The sequence below is a fragment of the Erythrolamprus reginae genome, chromosome 1, assembly GCF_031021105.1.
Source record: "Erythrolamprus reginae isolate rEryReg1 chromosome 1, rEryReg1.hap1, whole genome shotgun sequence".
Classification (NCBI taxonomy): Eukaryota; Metazoa; Chordata; class Lepidosauria; order Squamata; family Dipsadidae; genus Erythrolamprus; species Erythrolamprus reginae.
The window spans coordinates 39364543-39380913 of NC_091950.1; the positions used below are offsets into that span (position 1 = coordinate 39364543).

General features: G+C 42.9%; 1 protein-coding gene across 1 annotated transcript in view; it reads right to left on the minus strand.

Moving 5' to 3' along the window:
• Window positions 1-238: 238 nt before the first annotated feature.
• Window positions 239-16371, minus strand: part of PELI2 (pellino E3 ubiquitin protein ligase family member 2) — a 63952-nt gene continuing 47819 nt past the window's right edge. Inside the window, exons 4-6 of the mRNA XM_070749904.1 lie at window positions 8069-8266; window positions 6694-6882; window positions 239-3894 (exon numbers count right to left, since the gene is read on the minus strand). Of these exons, the coding sequence (XP_070606005.1) occupies window positions 3328-3894; window positions 6694-6882; window positions 8069-8266 (954 nt within the window). The 3' untranslated portion in view covers window positions 239-3327. The remainder of the gene's footprint in view (window positions 3895-6693; window positions 6883-8068; window positions 8267-16371) is intronic.

Sequence of the window (16371 nt, forward strand, 5' to 3'; positions counted from 1 at the left end):
GGGAAAAGTTCAACATGAAATGAGATAGTCATTTAAAACATGCAAAAAAAGCCACTCAGTGGCTTGCTTTGCACTAGAGTTGGCTTTTTCTTACAAATGCACACAATTTCAATGCTCCCATTCACCCCTGGAATCAACCTGGAATCCAAAATAAATAAATATCTTCTATTTGTATCTGGCAAGCCTGAGGCACTGAAGAACCATCATCGGGTGGTTTAGATGGGAAAGAATCAAAGGATTACTAAACAAGGATTGTATTTCAGAGAAGAACATGAACATGTAGGTTACAGGCTTATTACAAGGAAAAAAGAATGTTTTCCTATATGAGGAATGACAGAGTTGCATAATATGTGAGCCGATAAACAAAAATTAAAATAAGACACAAAGCACACTTTGAAGTAAGTTTGTATAACAAGAGTTTTAAATTCTATTCAGACAACACTGACAGACTGCTTCAGAAATCTTAACTTGTAAAAAATATTATTGCTGACAGAATTCAGGAGAACAATATCCAAAATAGTTTTTAAAATTCCAAAAGCTTAACAGAGGAAGATACTGAGAATGCTCTTTTAATAAACAGTACGGGCAATTTGTATAGGGAATTTTTCATATAGCCAATAGCCCTCTGAAACAGAAGGAGTCGTCAAATCAAATTCTGTAATCTATAAAGGAAAATGGGATTCAGACTCCCTTTTAGTATGAGGAAATATGGGATTGTTTCTAAACATACTGCTCAGATTACAAAAGGATTCAGAACTGCAGAATGAGTGGGCTCATATGACCCATTAAAAAGGAAAAAATATATCTGGAACAACTTTCATTGCTGGAGCAAATAGGATCACCATATAATTGTGTATATGAAACAGTCAAACACGGCAAACAAGTTTCTTTTTTCACCTTTTAAAGTAACAAGAAGAATGGTTTTTTAACTGATTTTATAGCATTTCCCCAATTAACAGAAATTCATTAAAAGGACTAAAGTATCTGTATTAAAAGAGAACAGCTAATCAAGATTTGAATTACATGTTTTATCAGGAAATCAGAGCAAGATACTATCTTGTTTAGAAGGCACTAAGACAAAATGTTTTGAAAATAACTGGCTCTCCCAATCTATCACATGGGCTAAAGCTACAGAGTAAGGTGTTTGATGCAATATAATAGAAACTGTTTCTAATTAAAAATACTGAAGCTTTTATACAGGAAAAGTGTATTAAAACATCACCAAATAAAAAAAACATGTCAATGGGCATGGACATGTGAAGTGTTTCAAAGGTCAACTGACAAAAAAGTATTATGTTTTAACTATGAAAAGGCCAATTCAAGTGTATGTGTGTATGTGTATGTTAATATATTAAAACCATATAACTTCTATACTTAACAAAGGACAAAGAAAATGAATGGACTGTTCTGCATTTTAACAGATAATCCAAAATGCAATATTTACTTCAAGATATGCAATTAATATCTCTCTGGTAGGGACTACTTTTTTTCATGGTAACATGAAAAATTGAACAAATTTGATAGCATGAATATAAAACAAAAACAAAACAAAAATTGAATTTCTATCACAAAACAATAAAGTACATATAAAATAATTCCCAAAATGAGCAGTAATTTGTCTGTTTCCTATCCACCATTCCTCCCATACTAAATCAAAATTTCAAGTTACTTAAGACATGAATTGATCCTAAACATTTAAAGGGTTTTTTTTTCTAAATTAAATTAATGAAAGTAAGAAAAGAAAAATAGCAAACCAAACATTAACAAGTCAACGGTATTATTAGAAAAGATTTGCACATTATGCAAAACAAAGCCACCTATTTTAAATTATTATTTTAAAATTTAAATTTCAAGAATTTAAACGTGAATTATGCAGAAATTTCTGCAGTTGGTTTAGACTGAAGAGGGCATAAAACTGATTATAAGATCAAGGGCAGTTTGTGTATGTTCTATAAAAAATTATCCAAAACTTCCCACTATTGTAGAAAGTGAAACTATTGAAAAACTGGATTAATAACTTGCTACATTTTCATTTGCTCACAGGTCATGCATGCAAGGGCAAGTTAATACAAGTAAAGCCAAAAGGCATAATTAGAAAGAAACAAAACTGTTAAGATGGTACAAATAGGTAGATATGCATGAAAATTACAAATGGCACCAGATGCAAAACCGAAAAAGACTTGTGATAAATACATTGTGACTTACGACCACTGAATTTAAATGAGATACATTTAGCATCACTAAACTGGCGGGAGAACCACTTTGCTTCAGTCCATGGTGCTGCAAGAGCACCATAAGAGAAACAGACCTAAGTAGGACCAACCAAGCTAGGAAGAACATGCATGAAAAGGTTAGTGCCTGAGAAGAGCCATGGATTCTATGGAAAAAGAAATATGTGCTACTCTGATAATTGGCCTAATGCTAATCCTTATAGGATCATTCTAGGCTGTGTTAATTTAGTAAAATACAGGACAGAATGATAGTACAGTCCCTGCTAACGGTAGATAACATAGTTAGCTCGGAAGAGTCAGAAGCAAGGAAAGAAATGCTCGCTTTGCATACACTGTCTTAAACTTAGGTTGGAGTAAATAACCTGCTCCTCAAACTCCCCCTATTAGTTTTATGAGCATTGTTTAATATAGCAACTTTTATTTGAAGAAAAGAAAAATAACACAGAAAGTCACCCACAGCCAGAGACCCCCAACTTTCAAGTAACTATGTCTCTTGGACAGCTACAGTATATTAGACAACACTGCAGAATCTCAATAATATTTTGTGCTATGTTGATAAAGCCAACCTTTTATGTTCACTCTAAGTTCAATGTATTAAGTGAATATTCACCTAGTTTTACTCAAACATTTGATACATTCTCTTTGAGAATGAATTATTCAAGTTAATTATATTGCAAATTAAAAAGAGAGGACAAATTACATTCTGTATGCTTTTTTTAGATTGAAAAAATATGTGTTTTAAAGGCTTGTCATTCAAAGTGTAGAAGAAAACATTTCTGTTAAAAAATTCCAATATTAAAAAAATCATTAAGACACTGGTATTTTTCTTCTAATCTTACAAATCTTACAAATATACTACAGCTTAACCAAAAAAGATGTCATCATGAGCATGCTGCTGTTCAGCATGCAATGCCACTGATAACTGTTTGGTTTCATGTATCAAAATAACTTCACATCCCAGCTGCTAATTCCACCCCCAAAGCCCTCAATCTTATTTTTAAAAAAGGTAAAATCTAGAGTTAGTGGCAATTCTTTATCTTCACAGTAAATTGCTAACAAAATGAGCTGTATAATGGTCATCTGTAAAATGGCATTATCAGTCAATTGGACCCTGAAAAATAAGTTTGATGCAGTTCTGATCTCCAGACAGCTGGATAGCACAGAAAGGGCAGGCAGCATGGAATGCGTGAGTACCATGTGGCAATGGGATCTGAGACCAGTATTTGGCAGATTTTTCTGAACACACATGCCCACAAGGGGTGAAAGCGTAAGTTGGTGGACCAGCATCAACATAAAAGCCTGCCTCACACCCAAGCCAAAGAGGAACATATGGACCAACAGTTCTGCACATGGGACATTCACGCTCATTGGCTTCTGTATCACTGCGGTGTCCCCAGTTATGATAACCATGGACATGGCCACAGCTGAGGTAAGCCCACGGTTGTTTGTCTTCTACCACTTCTTTACGATTAATGCTAGGAAAAGCCAGTGTATTCAATCCCACGGGGCACTGGGGCCTTGCAGCGTTGATTTCTTGCCGTAGAGCCTCTATGTGTTTCTGAGTTGGTGTGTGAAATAAGCCATCTGCTGTTCTCCACAAGAGTGTGGCCCCACATAGATCAACGAGAGAACCATCTTGTAGGATGTTGGTTTCATTTTCCACCTAAAATGCCAAGCAGAAAAGAAGAACAAATTGAAAACGATTCCTTTCGCAATGTTCCCCCACCCTTCTGGTAGTAATGGAACTTTCATTCTTCTCTTTAACGTCTTATATTAAGATGAGCCACCCAGCCATCTCACTCAGACAATGGCATTTGTAAAATAAATACCTAAGAGCTAGAGCAATGGACAATTATGTTTTTATTAGTTTAGCAGAGTTTTTTTCTAACTTCTGCATTTTTAAGAGCGGCGAGTTCATTCTACTAGAATTTTCCCAATGTCAGTCCATCTGATTTATAAGCTGCCCCATTACCCGAGTCTAATGATTAGTTCCATAGGTGCTTTTTCAACCATGACCTGGATGGCTAAGAATCTCCATAGACATCTAATAATTAGTCACAAACACATTCAAATAATCAAACAAGTAGACAAATGCTTGTTTGAGGATCTGTTGAATGTAAGCCACATTCCAAGGCTTGCATAAACAACAAAGTTGTGGCTGGATGAACTCTGGGAGAATAGGTGATACTATCTCACAACACAGGTAAAGCTACAGAAAAGCATCATCTCTGAGATCTGACAGCATTTGAATGATGGAACCTGAAGCATCCCACTACATTAGATTTTATAGATGGACAACATAAATGGAAGAGATGTTCCCTAGATCAACAGGCCTCAAGCCACAAATAATTTTACACCAATTTCTTGCTTAGAAACTTTGTTTGAAAACCATTTTTTTTGCAATGAGAGTAAAAATCATTTTTTTCAAAAAAATCAAAATCATTTTCTAGCCAATGCAGCATTTACTGTAAAATTTCATGCACCTGATAATACATGGAGGAATGACTAACTCTACAACTTTAACAGCAATCAGTGATAATCCCAGCATTTCTCTTTCTCTCTCATGTATTCATCTAGTGACCATATGATTTAACTTGGTCATTGGAATGGAACTCCGTCACTTTGCCAATTAGCAGCCAATATAGCTTGTGAAACAGAAGTGAACCTAGAATGTTTTAAAGTACAGTGGTACCTCAAGATACGAACCCCTCGTCTTACGAACAACTCGTGATACGAACCCGGGGTTCAGAAAAATTTTGCCTCTTCTTACGAACTTTTTTTGAGTTACGAACCGGTGTTCGGAGACTGCTGGGAAGCCGCGCGGCTGTTTTAAAAGGTAACAGCCGGGCGGCGGGGCTTCCCAGAAGCCTCACGAACGCCCGTTCGTAACTCGAACAAAGTTCGTAAGAAGAGGCAAAATTTTGCTGAACCCCGGGTTCGGTTCGGGAGGTTGCTGGGAAGTCCCCCAGGCCGGCTGCAACCTTTTAAAACACCCGCGCCGCTTCGCAGCTGTCTCCCGAAGCTGAACGCGGAAGTTCGGCTTTAGCGTTCGGCTTCAGGAGACAGCTGGGAAGCGGTGCGGGTGTTTTAAAAGATCACAGCCGGCCTGGGGGGCTTGCCAGCACCCCCCGAACCCCGAACTTTTGCCGAACCTCCGGGTTCGGGGGGGTGCTGGGAAGCCCCCCAGGCCGGCTGCAACCTTTTAAAACACCCGCGCCGCTTCGCAGCTGTCTCCCGAAGCCGAACGCGGAAGTTTGGCTTTAGCGTTCGGCTTCAGGAGACAGCTGGGAAGCGGCGCGGGTGTTTTAAAAGGTTGCAGCCGGCCTGGGGGGCTTGCCAGCACCCCCCGAACCCCGAACTTTTGCTGAACTTCCAGGTTTGGGGTTCGGGGGGGTGCTGGGAAGCCCCCCAGGCCGGCTGCGACCTTTTAAAACACCCGCGCCGCTTCGCAGCTGTCTCCTGAAGCCGAACACGGAAGTTCGGCTTTGCCGTTCGGCTTCAGGAGACAGATGGGAAGCGGCGCGGCTCTTTTAAAAGGTCGCAGCCGGCCTGGGGGGCTTCCCAGCACCCCCCCGAACCCCGAACCCGGGTTCAGGGGGGTGCTGGCAAGCCCCCCAGGCCGGCTGTCACCTTTTTAAAAAGCCGCGCGGCTTCCCAGCAGTCGCCGAAAGCCGTTTTTTTGCGGGGGGGGGGGGGGGGTTGGTTGCACGGATTAATTGACTTTACATTGTTTCCTATGGGAAACAATGTTTCATCTTACGAACCTTTCGTCTTACGAACCTCTTCCTTGCACCAATTAAGTTCGTATCATGAGGTATTACTGTATACCCATGTACAATTATATAATACCTACATACATATAGAATTAGCACACACACACACACACCCCAAGGCTGTGTACTCTCACCACTTCTCTTCTCTCTATTCACCAATGACTGCATCTCAAACAATCCATCTGTTAAACTACTGAAGTTTGCAGACGATACAACAGTGATCGGACTCATTCAAGACAATGATGAATCTGCATACAGATGGGAGATTGAGCAACTAACCTTGTGGTATGACCGGAACAATCTGGAACTGAACACACTCAAAACCTTTAGGAGAAACCCTTCCACCCTTTCTCCTCTCACAATACTAGACAACACAGTATCAACTGTAGAGACTTTCAAATTTCTAGGTTCTATCATATCTCAAGACCTAAAATGGTCACCTAACATCAAAAACATCATTAAAAAAAGCACAACAAAGAATGTTCTTTCTCATTTGGGAAGTAAAATGGTTCTCTTGTAAGGGCTTTGAGATTGATTTGTGTTTTCTGCATTATTTATCGTTGCAAACTTTTTATGTTGTCTTGTTTGATAAGATTCTTTTGAACAAAGTTCACTTTTTAACTAAAAAACACATTAATGTTCTTTAATGGCTAGAAATAATTTTAAATCATGTTTTATCATTAACTTACTAGCTTGCCTCTTTGTTGAGCAGATCTTGTTTCCCGTAGAGTATATACATCACCGCAGACTGAAATTTCTCTCCAAACTCCAGGTTTCGATTCTTCAGTGAACCCTCCTTTAGGATGCATGACTAGAACGCCATTAGTTGTTAATCCATCCATGTGTCCATCTGGGTTCTTCCATTTTGCTGCTTTTTCCTAGACAAAATGCCACCACAAGAAATAAAAAATAAATTATTCAGGCTTTCCATACTTAAATTACCAAGTGCCTAATACAACCACATATCAAAGGATAGATAGAATAAGAATATAGAATATAACAGATTATAAATAACTTGGACTAAAGCTGTGTAACTAGCAAGTTTCCTTTATCCATTTCAAATAGAAAATAATTAATTGGACTTCTATGCCATCCCTCTCTGAGTTCTCATCTCTTGCTTCATTTTTTTTCAAAAAAAAAAATAAAAGCTCCTCCTTTGTACCAATACCAATGATCTTATGATCCTATTGATGGCTTTCTTTGGTTCCTAACTCTATATACAAACTAAACATATTTAAGGTGCCCTAAGTTGGTAGTGATGGGAGCAGCAAGTCAGCCAACCCAGCGAACTATCTACTTCTACCTGAAGTTCTGGAGAATTGCTACTAGTTTAAGTCCACAATATTGGATAAGACTATTAAGTATTCTAGAACATTCTGCATGGGTTGCGTTTAAAGACCACCCAGAAGATTCAACTGATACAAAATGCAGTGACCCTGGTGCTCAGGGGTGCTTCCTATTGGACACAGTTTGTATCTATTTTGGAAACCTGCAATGGCTTCCTATCAGCTTCCAAGTGCAACCTAAATTACTGGTTTTAATCTATAAAGCTTTCTATGGCTTGGGGCTGTGTTATTTCATGTCCACCTATCTCTGAAATCAGCACTACCATTTTGATTGTGCTGGGAGAAGCAACTTGTTACCTCTCATTTTTGGGGTTTCAAGGCCTAGTTGCACTGTTTTCATCATCTGCCCAATTCTCTGGATGTGCTTTTAGCCCAAGCTCTCAAAGCTTCTTAAAACAGTTTTTCTGGAGGCGTTTGGGGGTTGATGCCAGATGCCTTTTGGAGGGCAGGTTTCTCTATTTCCACTGTTAGTTTTATTTTCATTGTTATCTTGTGAGTCATCAAGAGTTAGTGTGTGATTGTAGTGGGATGATAACGTGGTACATACACACATATATAAAAGTATGACTATTTTCAGAACTCTTTGTTCCTATTTTTATAAAATGGATGGATTTGCACGAAACAGACATTGCTCTGGGAGAAGCTATTATTTGAAGCAGCCCTTCATCATATGAAATAGAGTCATGTCCCGACTTATGTGAAAACTTGGTATGCTCACCCCAAGGAATATGTTTTTGGAAGAGTCAAATCCTGCAGCAAAAATTCTGGCTGTATATGGTGCATTCCGGTCACAGACAATGCGACATGCAAACCTGGAAATAGTACTTTGGGTGATCTGAGTTTCATCACTGTTTTGGCTGCCGGAAATCGTGTCTGTTACAACAAAATCTATGGGGCTCTCTGTTGATCTGCCAACCTGAAAGAATAGTATATAAAAAAATTCTTAAGTGAAGCTCTGTGAACAAAACATCTGAACAGTTTAAATGTACTTCACACAAGACCGCCTCCCCAACTAGAAATGGGCATAGCTTAGGTCAGTGTTTCTCAACCTTGGCAACTTTAAGATGTGCGGACTTTATCTCCCAGAATTCCCCAGCCAGCATGGGGAATTTAATTTTTTTATTTATTTTATTAATTGGATTTATATGCTGCCCGTCTCCAAGAACTCCGAGGAATGCTGCTTTGGGATACAGAATCATCTTATATTTAATCACATTTGTGAGGATCTGAAGTAAGAGACCTGAGGCTTGAAAATTATAGTCAATCCTTTACTTTTAACAGTTCATTTAGTGACTATTCAAAGTTACAACGGCACTGAAAAAAGGGACTTGAGGTCAGTTTTCACACTTATGACCAGTGCATGCTCATAGTCATGTGATCAAAATTGAGATGCTTGGCAACTGGTTCATAATTATGATGGTTGCCGTGTCCTGAGGTCATGTGATCACCTTTTGCAACTGTTTGACAAGCAAAGTCAATGGGGAAGTCAGATTCACTTAATACCCTTGTTATTAACTTAACAGCTGCAAGTCATTCACTTAACAGCTGTAGCAAGAAAGATTGTAAAATAGGGGAACTTTGCACACACACACACACACACACACACACACCAGTCACATGATCATAACCTGGTTGCTTGGCAACCTCTTTGCACTATAGAATAGAACAGAACAGAACAGAATAGAATAACAGAGTTGTAAGGGACCTTGGAGGTCTTTTAGTTCAATGCCCTGCATAGGTAGGAAACCCTATACCACTTCAGACAAATGGCTATCCAACATCTTCTTAAAAACTTCAAGTATTGGAGCATTCACAACTTCTGGAGACAAGCTGTTCCACGGATTAATTGTTTTAAGCATGGTGGGATTCAAATAATTGGTTTTCTGCCCTAATGATTTCTTCCAACAACCAGTTCACCAAACTGCTCAAAAATTTAACAACTGGTTCTCCGCAAGTGGTGCTAATTAGCCAAACCCCACCAGTGGTTCTAACTGTCAGGAAATTTCTCCTTAGTTCTAAGTTGCTTAGCTCCTTATTTAGTTTTCACCCATTGCTTCTTGTTCTACCCTCAGGTGCTTTGGAGCATAGGTTGACTCCTTCTTCTTTGTGGCAACCCCTGAGATATTGGAACACTGCTATTGTGTCTCCCCTAGTCCTTCTTTTCATTAAACTAGACATACCCAGTTCCTGCAACTGTTCTTCATGTTTTAGCCTCCAGTCCCCTATTCATCTTTGTTGTCTTCTCTGCACTATTTCTAGAGTCTCAACATACTTTTTGCATCATGGCAACCAAAACTGAATGCAGTATTCCACGTGTCAACTTCATGCGATCTTGATTCTATCCTTCTGTTTATGCAGCCTAGGATTGTGTTGGCTTTTTTGGCAGCTGCTTCTGGCTCATATTTAAATGGTTGTCCACTAGGACTCCAAGATCCTTCTTACAGTTACTACTATTGAGCAAGGTACCACATATACTGTGCCTGTGCATTTTGTTTTTCCTGCCTAAATGTAGAACCTTTTTTCACTATTGAATTTCATTTTGAAATTTGACTTATGACAAGTTGCAACATAATTGTGTGCTCACCATTTGTAATTTATGCTGGCTTATCCAGAAAGTCAATGGAGAAGCTAGCTGGGAATGTTCAAGCTGCTGCCATTTGCTAAGAAAATTCCTTCTTGTCTCTGGAGGGTGGCTGAAAGAACTCCCTGTCAAAAGAGTTCAGCTCCATACCTGCTTGGATTTCAGCAGAAAGTTCTTTCAGTCAACATACAGAGAAAAAGAACTCCCTGCTGAAAGATTTGAGCTCTGTGCCTGATTAGGTTTTGGCTGGCTCAAAGCAGGCACAGAGCTCATAATCCTTCAGCAGGGAGCTTTTTCAGCTAGCCCTCAGAAACAAGCAGCAGCCAAAATCCGAGCATGATTTTCAGCCTTTAAATGGAGAGACAGCATGATAAGGTAAGGAATGTAGAGTGCCTCAGGAAAGTGAGGAAGTCTCTTAGAGCAGTGATTTTCAACCTTTTTTGAGCCGCGGCACATTTTTTACATTTACAAAACCATGGGGCACATTGAGTGGGGATGGGGGGGCAGCTAAAAAAAGTTTGGACAAAAAAATTCTATCTCTCTCTCTTCCTCCCTTTTGCTCTATTTCTCTCTCCCTCCCTCTTTCTCTCTCTTTCTCTTTTTTCTCTCCTTCCCTTTCTTTCTCCCTTCCTTCCTCTTTTTTGATCTTTCTCTCTCCCTCCCCTACCTCCCTCTATGTCTTTCTCTCTCCCACCTTCCCTCCCTCTCTCCCTCTCTTTCTTTCTCTTTCTCTCTTGTTCTCTTTCTCTCTCTCTCTTGTTCTTTCTTTTTCCCTCTCTTGCTTTATTTCTCTCTCTCTTTCTTTCTTTGTTTTCTTTCTCTCTCTCTTGCTTTCTTTCTTTCTCTCTCTCTTTCTTTCTCTCTCTGAGCTTCGCGGCACACCTGGCCATGTCTCACGGCACACTAGTGTGCCACGGCACACTGGTTGAAAAACACTGTCTTAGAGGACCAGTGCAGCCCCCATGTGAGTATCTCTCCACTAGCAGGAAAGATTTTCTACTACGCCAGACCTTCTAAGGTCTTCCTTGGAACCCCCTGAGGCATCCTGCATGCCTTTGCCTGCTTAACAGTCTGCTTAAAAATCTGAGAGATCGCTTAATAACTAGGGGTGTCAGGGTTATGATCATTGAGCAACACAATCTTATGACATTTCTCTTAACAACTGAGATTCTGGTTCCAACTATGATCATAAGTTGAGGATACTTCCTTTGCCTATGTGCAAGCCTTCAAAAATGTTTGTCTCATTATGTTTTATTTAAAAATAGGTTATCACTGTATATTTGTTTTTGATATCCTGGACTCAAGTCAATAAACTTGCTAAAAAATATGCAATATCTGAAGCTCACATACACTTTTAAAAATCTGAACTAGTTTTTCATGTAATACTCATATAATACTGCTACAGGTGCAATTATTGTCCAGCTATTTTATGTGTTTATTTGATCCCCCCCCCCTCTTTTCTTCTTTAGTAGAGGACTCAAATTAACATATTCAATCCTCCATACCCACCCACAGGTATTCTGTAATACTATTTGATCTGAGAAATTACCCTATTAAAATTAATACTAATTAATATTTAAACATTCTAAAAATTCTAAAATCCCATTTTCCTAAGAAACAATCATCCACATTCATCCAATTAAATAGGCGTTGATTGCTTACCTGAACGCCTCTTCTCGTACGGTGAGTGGGTACAGCAGTCACATGGGTTGCTCCTGTCCAATCCGTTGGAACTGAGCCTAGTATTAAAAAAGACTGCTGGATCCGCCCCTTCCCCAGAATTCGCGAATCCATAGACTAGGCTCAGTAGTGAAGCTCTTTAATGTTCAACTCTCATGTGTTATAAGAAAATAGAATAGAAGGTAAAGAAGACCACACATAGGGAGGGAAGTGACTGCTGTACCCACTCACCGTACGAGAAGAGGCGTTCAGGTAAGCAATCAACGCCTATTCTCCGTACTGAAGGAGTGGGTCCAGCAGTCACATGGGACATACCCAAGAGATAGGTCCCTAGGGTGGGAGTACATTGCTATCGTGAGAGATAACGGATTGGAGTACTCTTCTGCCGAAGGCAGCGTCCGCTGATGCGTACGAATCGATTTTGTAGTGCCTTATGAAGAAATTTGGCGAGGCCCAAGTGGCTGCTTTGCAGACTTCTTCCAACGGAGCCTGAGTCGCCCAAGCGGCAGATGTGGCAGCACTTCTGGTGGAATGCGCTGTAATATTCCTTGGAATGGAAAGGGGAGCTGTCTCGTAGGCCTTAGAGATGGTCCCTCTGATCCAACGACCTATTACTGTAGGAGACACTCTGGATCCCAAGGATCTGGGATGGTAGGCTATGAAGAGTGCTTCAGATCTCCGGATGGATCTTGTGCGTTGGATATAAACCTTTAGCGCTCTAGTGAGATCCAGAGTGTGCCATCTAGTTGCCAGGGGATGCTCTCGTTGGAGGCAGAAGGAAGGTAATATGATATCCTGAGATCTGTGAAACATGGAACTAACCTTTGGTAGAAAGGTGGGGTCCAGTCGCAGAACCACTTTATCCTGGTGAAACCTGGCAAAGGTCCTGTGTGATAGAAAGGGCTGCCAACTCAGATATGCGTCGGGCGGATGTAATCGCCACCAGGAATGCTACCTTAAAGGATAGGTACCTGAGGAACGCAGAATTCAGGGGTTCGTAAGGTGCCTGAGTAAGAGAGTGGAGAACCCGTGGCAAGTCCCAGGTAGGATATCTGTGGATTTTAGAAGGCCTGAGGATGGCCACTCCTCTTAGAAATTCTTGGATTTCTGGAAAAGAGCGGAGGGCTGCCTGCGAGGCCCCGCCAAGACGGAAGAAGTGGCGGCCAGGTGTCGGCGGCTGGTGCTGAAAAACCCCCCTGCGAGCACCACTGATGGAATTTGGACCAAGTATGGTCGTAGATCCGGTTGGTAGACCCTCTGCTAGACTTCAGGATGATTTCCACTGTGTCCGGGTCATACCCTCGCAGGTCTAAGTCCCTCCGGATAATAGCCAGGCGGTGAGGTGGAACCACTCTGGGTCCGGGTGGAAGGAGGCCCCCTGTCGCAACATATCCTCCGAAACGGGGAGTCGCCAGGGGTCCTGGACGGACAGTTGTTGGAGGTCCGCGAACCAGGGCCTGCGAGGCCAGTGAGGGGCAATCAGAATTACTCGGGCCTTCTCCAGGAGGATTTTGTTGATCACGTCTGGCAGAATTGGAATTGGAGGGAAGGCATACAATAGACCTGGAGGCCAAGGGCTCCTGAGAGCATTGATAGCCTCTGCTCCCGGAGACGGGAACCTGGAGATGAAGCGAGGGAGCTGGGCATTGGCTTTGGTCGCAAATAGATCCAACACTGGATGGCCGAACCTGAGGCAGATCTGGTGGAACAGTGACTGATGGAGATTCCACTCGCCTGGATCTAAGGTCACTCGCGAGAGCCAGTCCGCTTGGACATTGAGGCTCCCCGAGATGTGGTCGGCTAGAAGCGACTGGAGAGTTTTCTCTGCCCAAAGGCCTAACTTCGGGCCTCCCTCATGAGGGCCTTGGATCTTGTGCCTCCCTGTCTGCAAATATGGCCTTTGGTGACTATATTGTCGGTGAGAATCAGCACATGTTGGTTGGAGATGTGAGAGTGGAATTGTTTTAGAGCTAGAGACACGGCTCTTAATTCTAGCCAATTGATGGGCCTGGAAGCCTCCTCCGGTGCCCATGTGCCCTGAGCTAAAAGACCCTGGGCGTGGACTCCCCAGCCCGAGAGGCTGGCATCTGTGGTGACTACAAACTGGTCGGGGCACCGGGAGGGAGATCCCTTGTCTAGGGCTGGAGAAGTCCACCACTTGAGGGATCTGCGAACCGTCGGTGGGATGGTGATGCGACGATTCGAGTTGCTGTGGCCCGATCTCTGGAAGGGTAATGGGAGCCACTGTAGTTCCCTGGCGTGAAGACGGACCCAGGGAACAATACCAATACATGACACCATTTTACCCAAAGGGAAGATAGGGTGGCAATGGAGGTAGATTGCTGGGGCAGGATGCGAGCAATGAGATCCAAAAAGCTGCGTTTTCTCTCAGTGGAGAGGAAAACCTGGGATATCTCGGAATTAATGATAGTTCCCAGATGCAGAATGGAAGTGGATGGATCAAGGTGGCTCTTTTTAAGATTTATGGAGAACCATGATTCTGTAGAACCGACATGGTAAAACAGAGGTCTGCAGCCCCACCAGATCTGGAATTTCCATGAATCAAAATGTCATCTAAATAACATAAAATATGAATGGGAGAGGCCCGGATATGAGCTGCCAAGGATCCCAAGAGTTTAGTGAGGACTCTGGGAGCTGAGGAGAGCCCAAATGGCATAGCCCTATACTGAAAAAGCCTGCCTTGAAGGGCAAAGCGCAGAAAATTCCTATGGACCTTGGCAATGGGAATATGGAGGTAGGCCTCCGTGAGATCCAGAGACCCCATAAAGTCTCCCTGATGTAGAGCTGCTAAAATGGAAGATAAGGAATGCATTTTGAATTTCCTATATTTTATGAACCGGTTCAAATTCTTTAGATCTAAGGTGGCTCTCCAGCCTCCAGAGGTCTTAGGGACCATGAAGAGGATGGAATAGAAGCCTAAACCTCTCTGGAGAGAGGGGACCGGTTGAAAGCTCTAATAGTCAACAATGAGAAATAGCCTCCTCCATTCGGATACGAGATGGAGTGGAACTGGGAGAAGGACAAGAAATAAAACGGTTAGGGGGAGGTGAAATGAACTCTAACCTTAGGCCCCTTTCCACAGTGTCAATGACCCAGGGGTCCTTACAAGAACGGTGCCAGTCGGAAGAGAACCAGGCTAGGCGACCGCCTATGGGAAAGGAGGAAAACTTACCATCTGGCTCTTTTGGAAGCCCTGGTAGAAGAGGATCCTCTCTGATAATGGGAACCTCCGCCCCTGGTGGTTCTAGATTGGGATCGAAACCGAGGGAAATACTGACCTGGATTCCTTTGAAATGCGAAGCCCTGATCCTGTTGACGCCCTGTGCGCCGAAAGGGCTGCGGTTTAGGGGCCTTCTTGGTGGTAGGTCCGAAGACCTTTTTCTTGTCTGTGGTCTCCGTAAGGAGAGGGTCCAGAAGGTCTCCGAAGAGGAGGTTACTTTTCAGCGGACCCATGGCTAACAGCCACTTCTGTCTTACTCCCGCCTGCCAAGGGCGGAGCCATAGAAGTCTTCTGGCCGTTGTGGAGGCTGCTACTGACCTGGCTGCAAATCTGGAAGATTGGAGGGAAGCATCTGCTACATATCGGGGAGCTGCGAAGATATTGTTGAAATCCTGTTGACCCCGTAAGTCATCTGGCGGCAGGTGTGGTTGGAGCTGACGAAGCCACAAGAGCACAGCTCTGGAAAAGAAGGATGCCGCTGCAGCCCTCTTAATGGCCCATGAGTCTGCAAGGAGACTCCTTTTGAGCATTTGCTCAAGTCGTTTGTCCTCTGGCCGGAGGACCTCCTTTGCTTCGCCCGGTATGGCAGAAGTCGAGTGGAGTGTCTTCACTGGTTCATCTGGCTTGGGACATGTTAGGAGTTCCTCATAGGAGGAGAAGAGCTTGTAGAGTTTCTTGTCCTTGGGAGTGGGAGTAAGGCCAACGGTTGGGTGGTCCCACTGTTTAAGCAAAGCGTCCTTAAACAACTTGGGCATAGGTATTACCTCATTGTCTTCCTGTTCTTCCATGAAATAAGGAAGATTTTCCTCCGGAGGGTCTGAGGAAGAAGTAGCCTGTTTTTCTTGCCCGGCTAGCCCCGTGGATACTCTAGCTTTAAACAGGAGAGATTTGAAAAGCTGCGAAGGAAAGATAGCAGCTGGGGCTGGAATCTTGATCTGAGATTCCTCATCTTCCGACAGACGCTGAAATGGGTCATCATCCTCTTCTGCGTCCCCATCCTCATCCTCTTCCTGAGAGGAGTCAGAGACCTCCATGGCTGGGGCTCTGTAGGAAGGAGAAGAACTCACGGGACGGGAGAAGCGTGGTGGGGGATGAGACAGAGAAGGCACATTGAAAGATGAGAGTTTAGCGTCAATGGTGTTAGTCAGAATAGTCAAGATAGACTGAAACTCCGGAGGCAAGGAAGAAATATCAGCCGGAAAAGCCGGAGGATCCCTGAGGGCCTGAGCAGGTTCTGGCTGGGAGGAATCCTCGGTAATATCTGGCTCCTCTGGACCTAAACCCCATAGGTTAGGTTGGGGTGGATTTAGGTTTGGCTCATCCAGGGATAGCACAGGAACCCCAGAAAGAGGCAGGTTAGAGGCCTCCGGGGGGGTTGGATTGATATGCACTTGGGCCTGCACCTTAAAAAGTTTGGCTGATTTATCATGTATTTTTTGTAGGGCTGGGTCCCTTCTCTTCTCAGCCCTGGTGGGCTTGGCTAAGGAATGGGTGCCTGAGGAAGAGGAGGAAGAGGCCT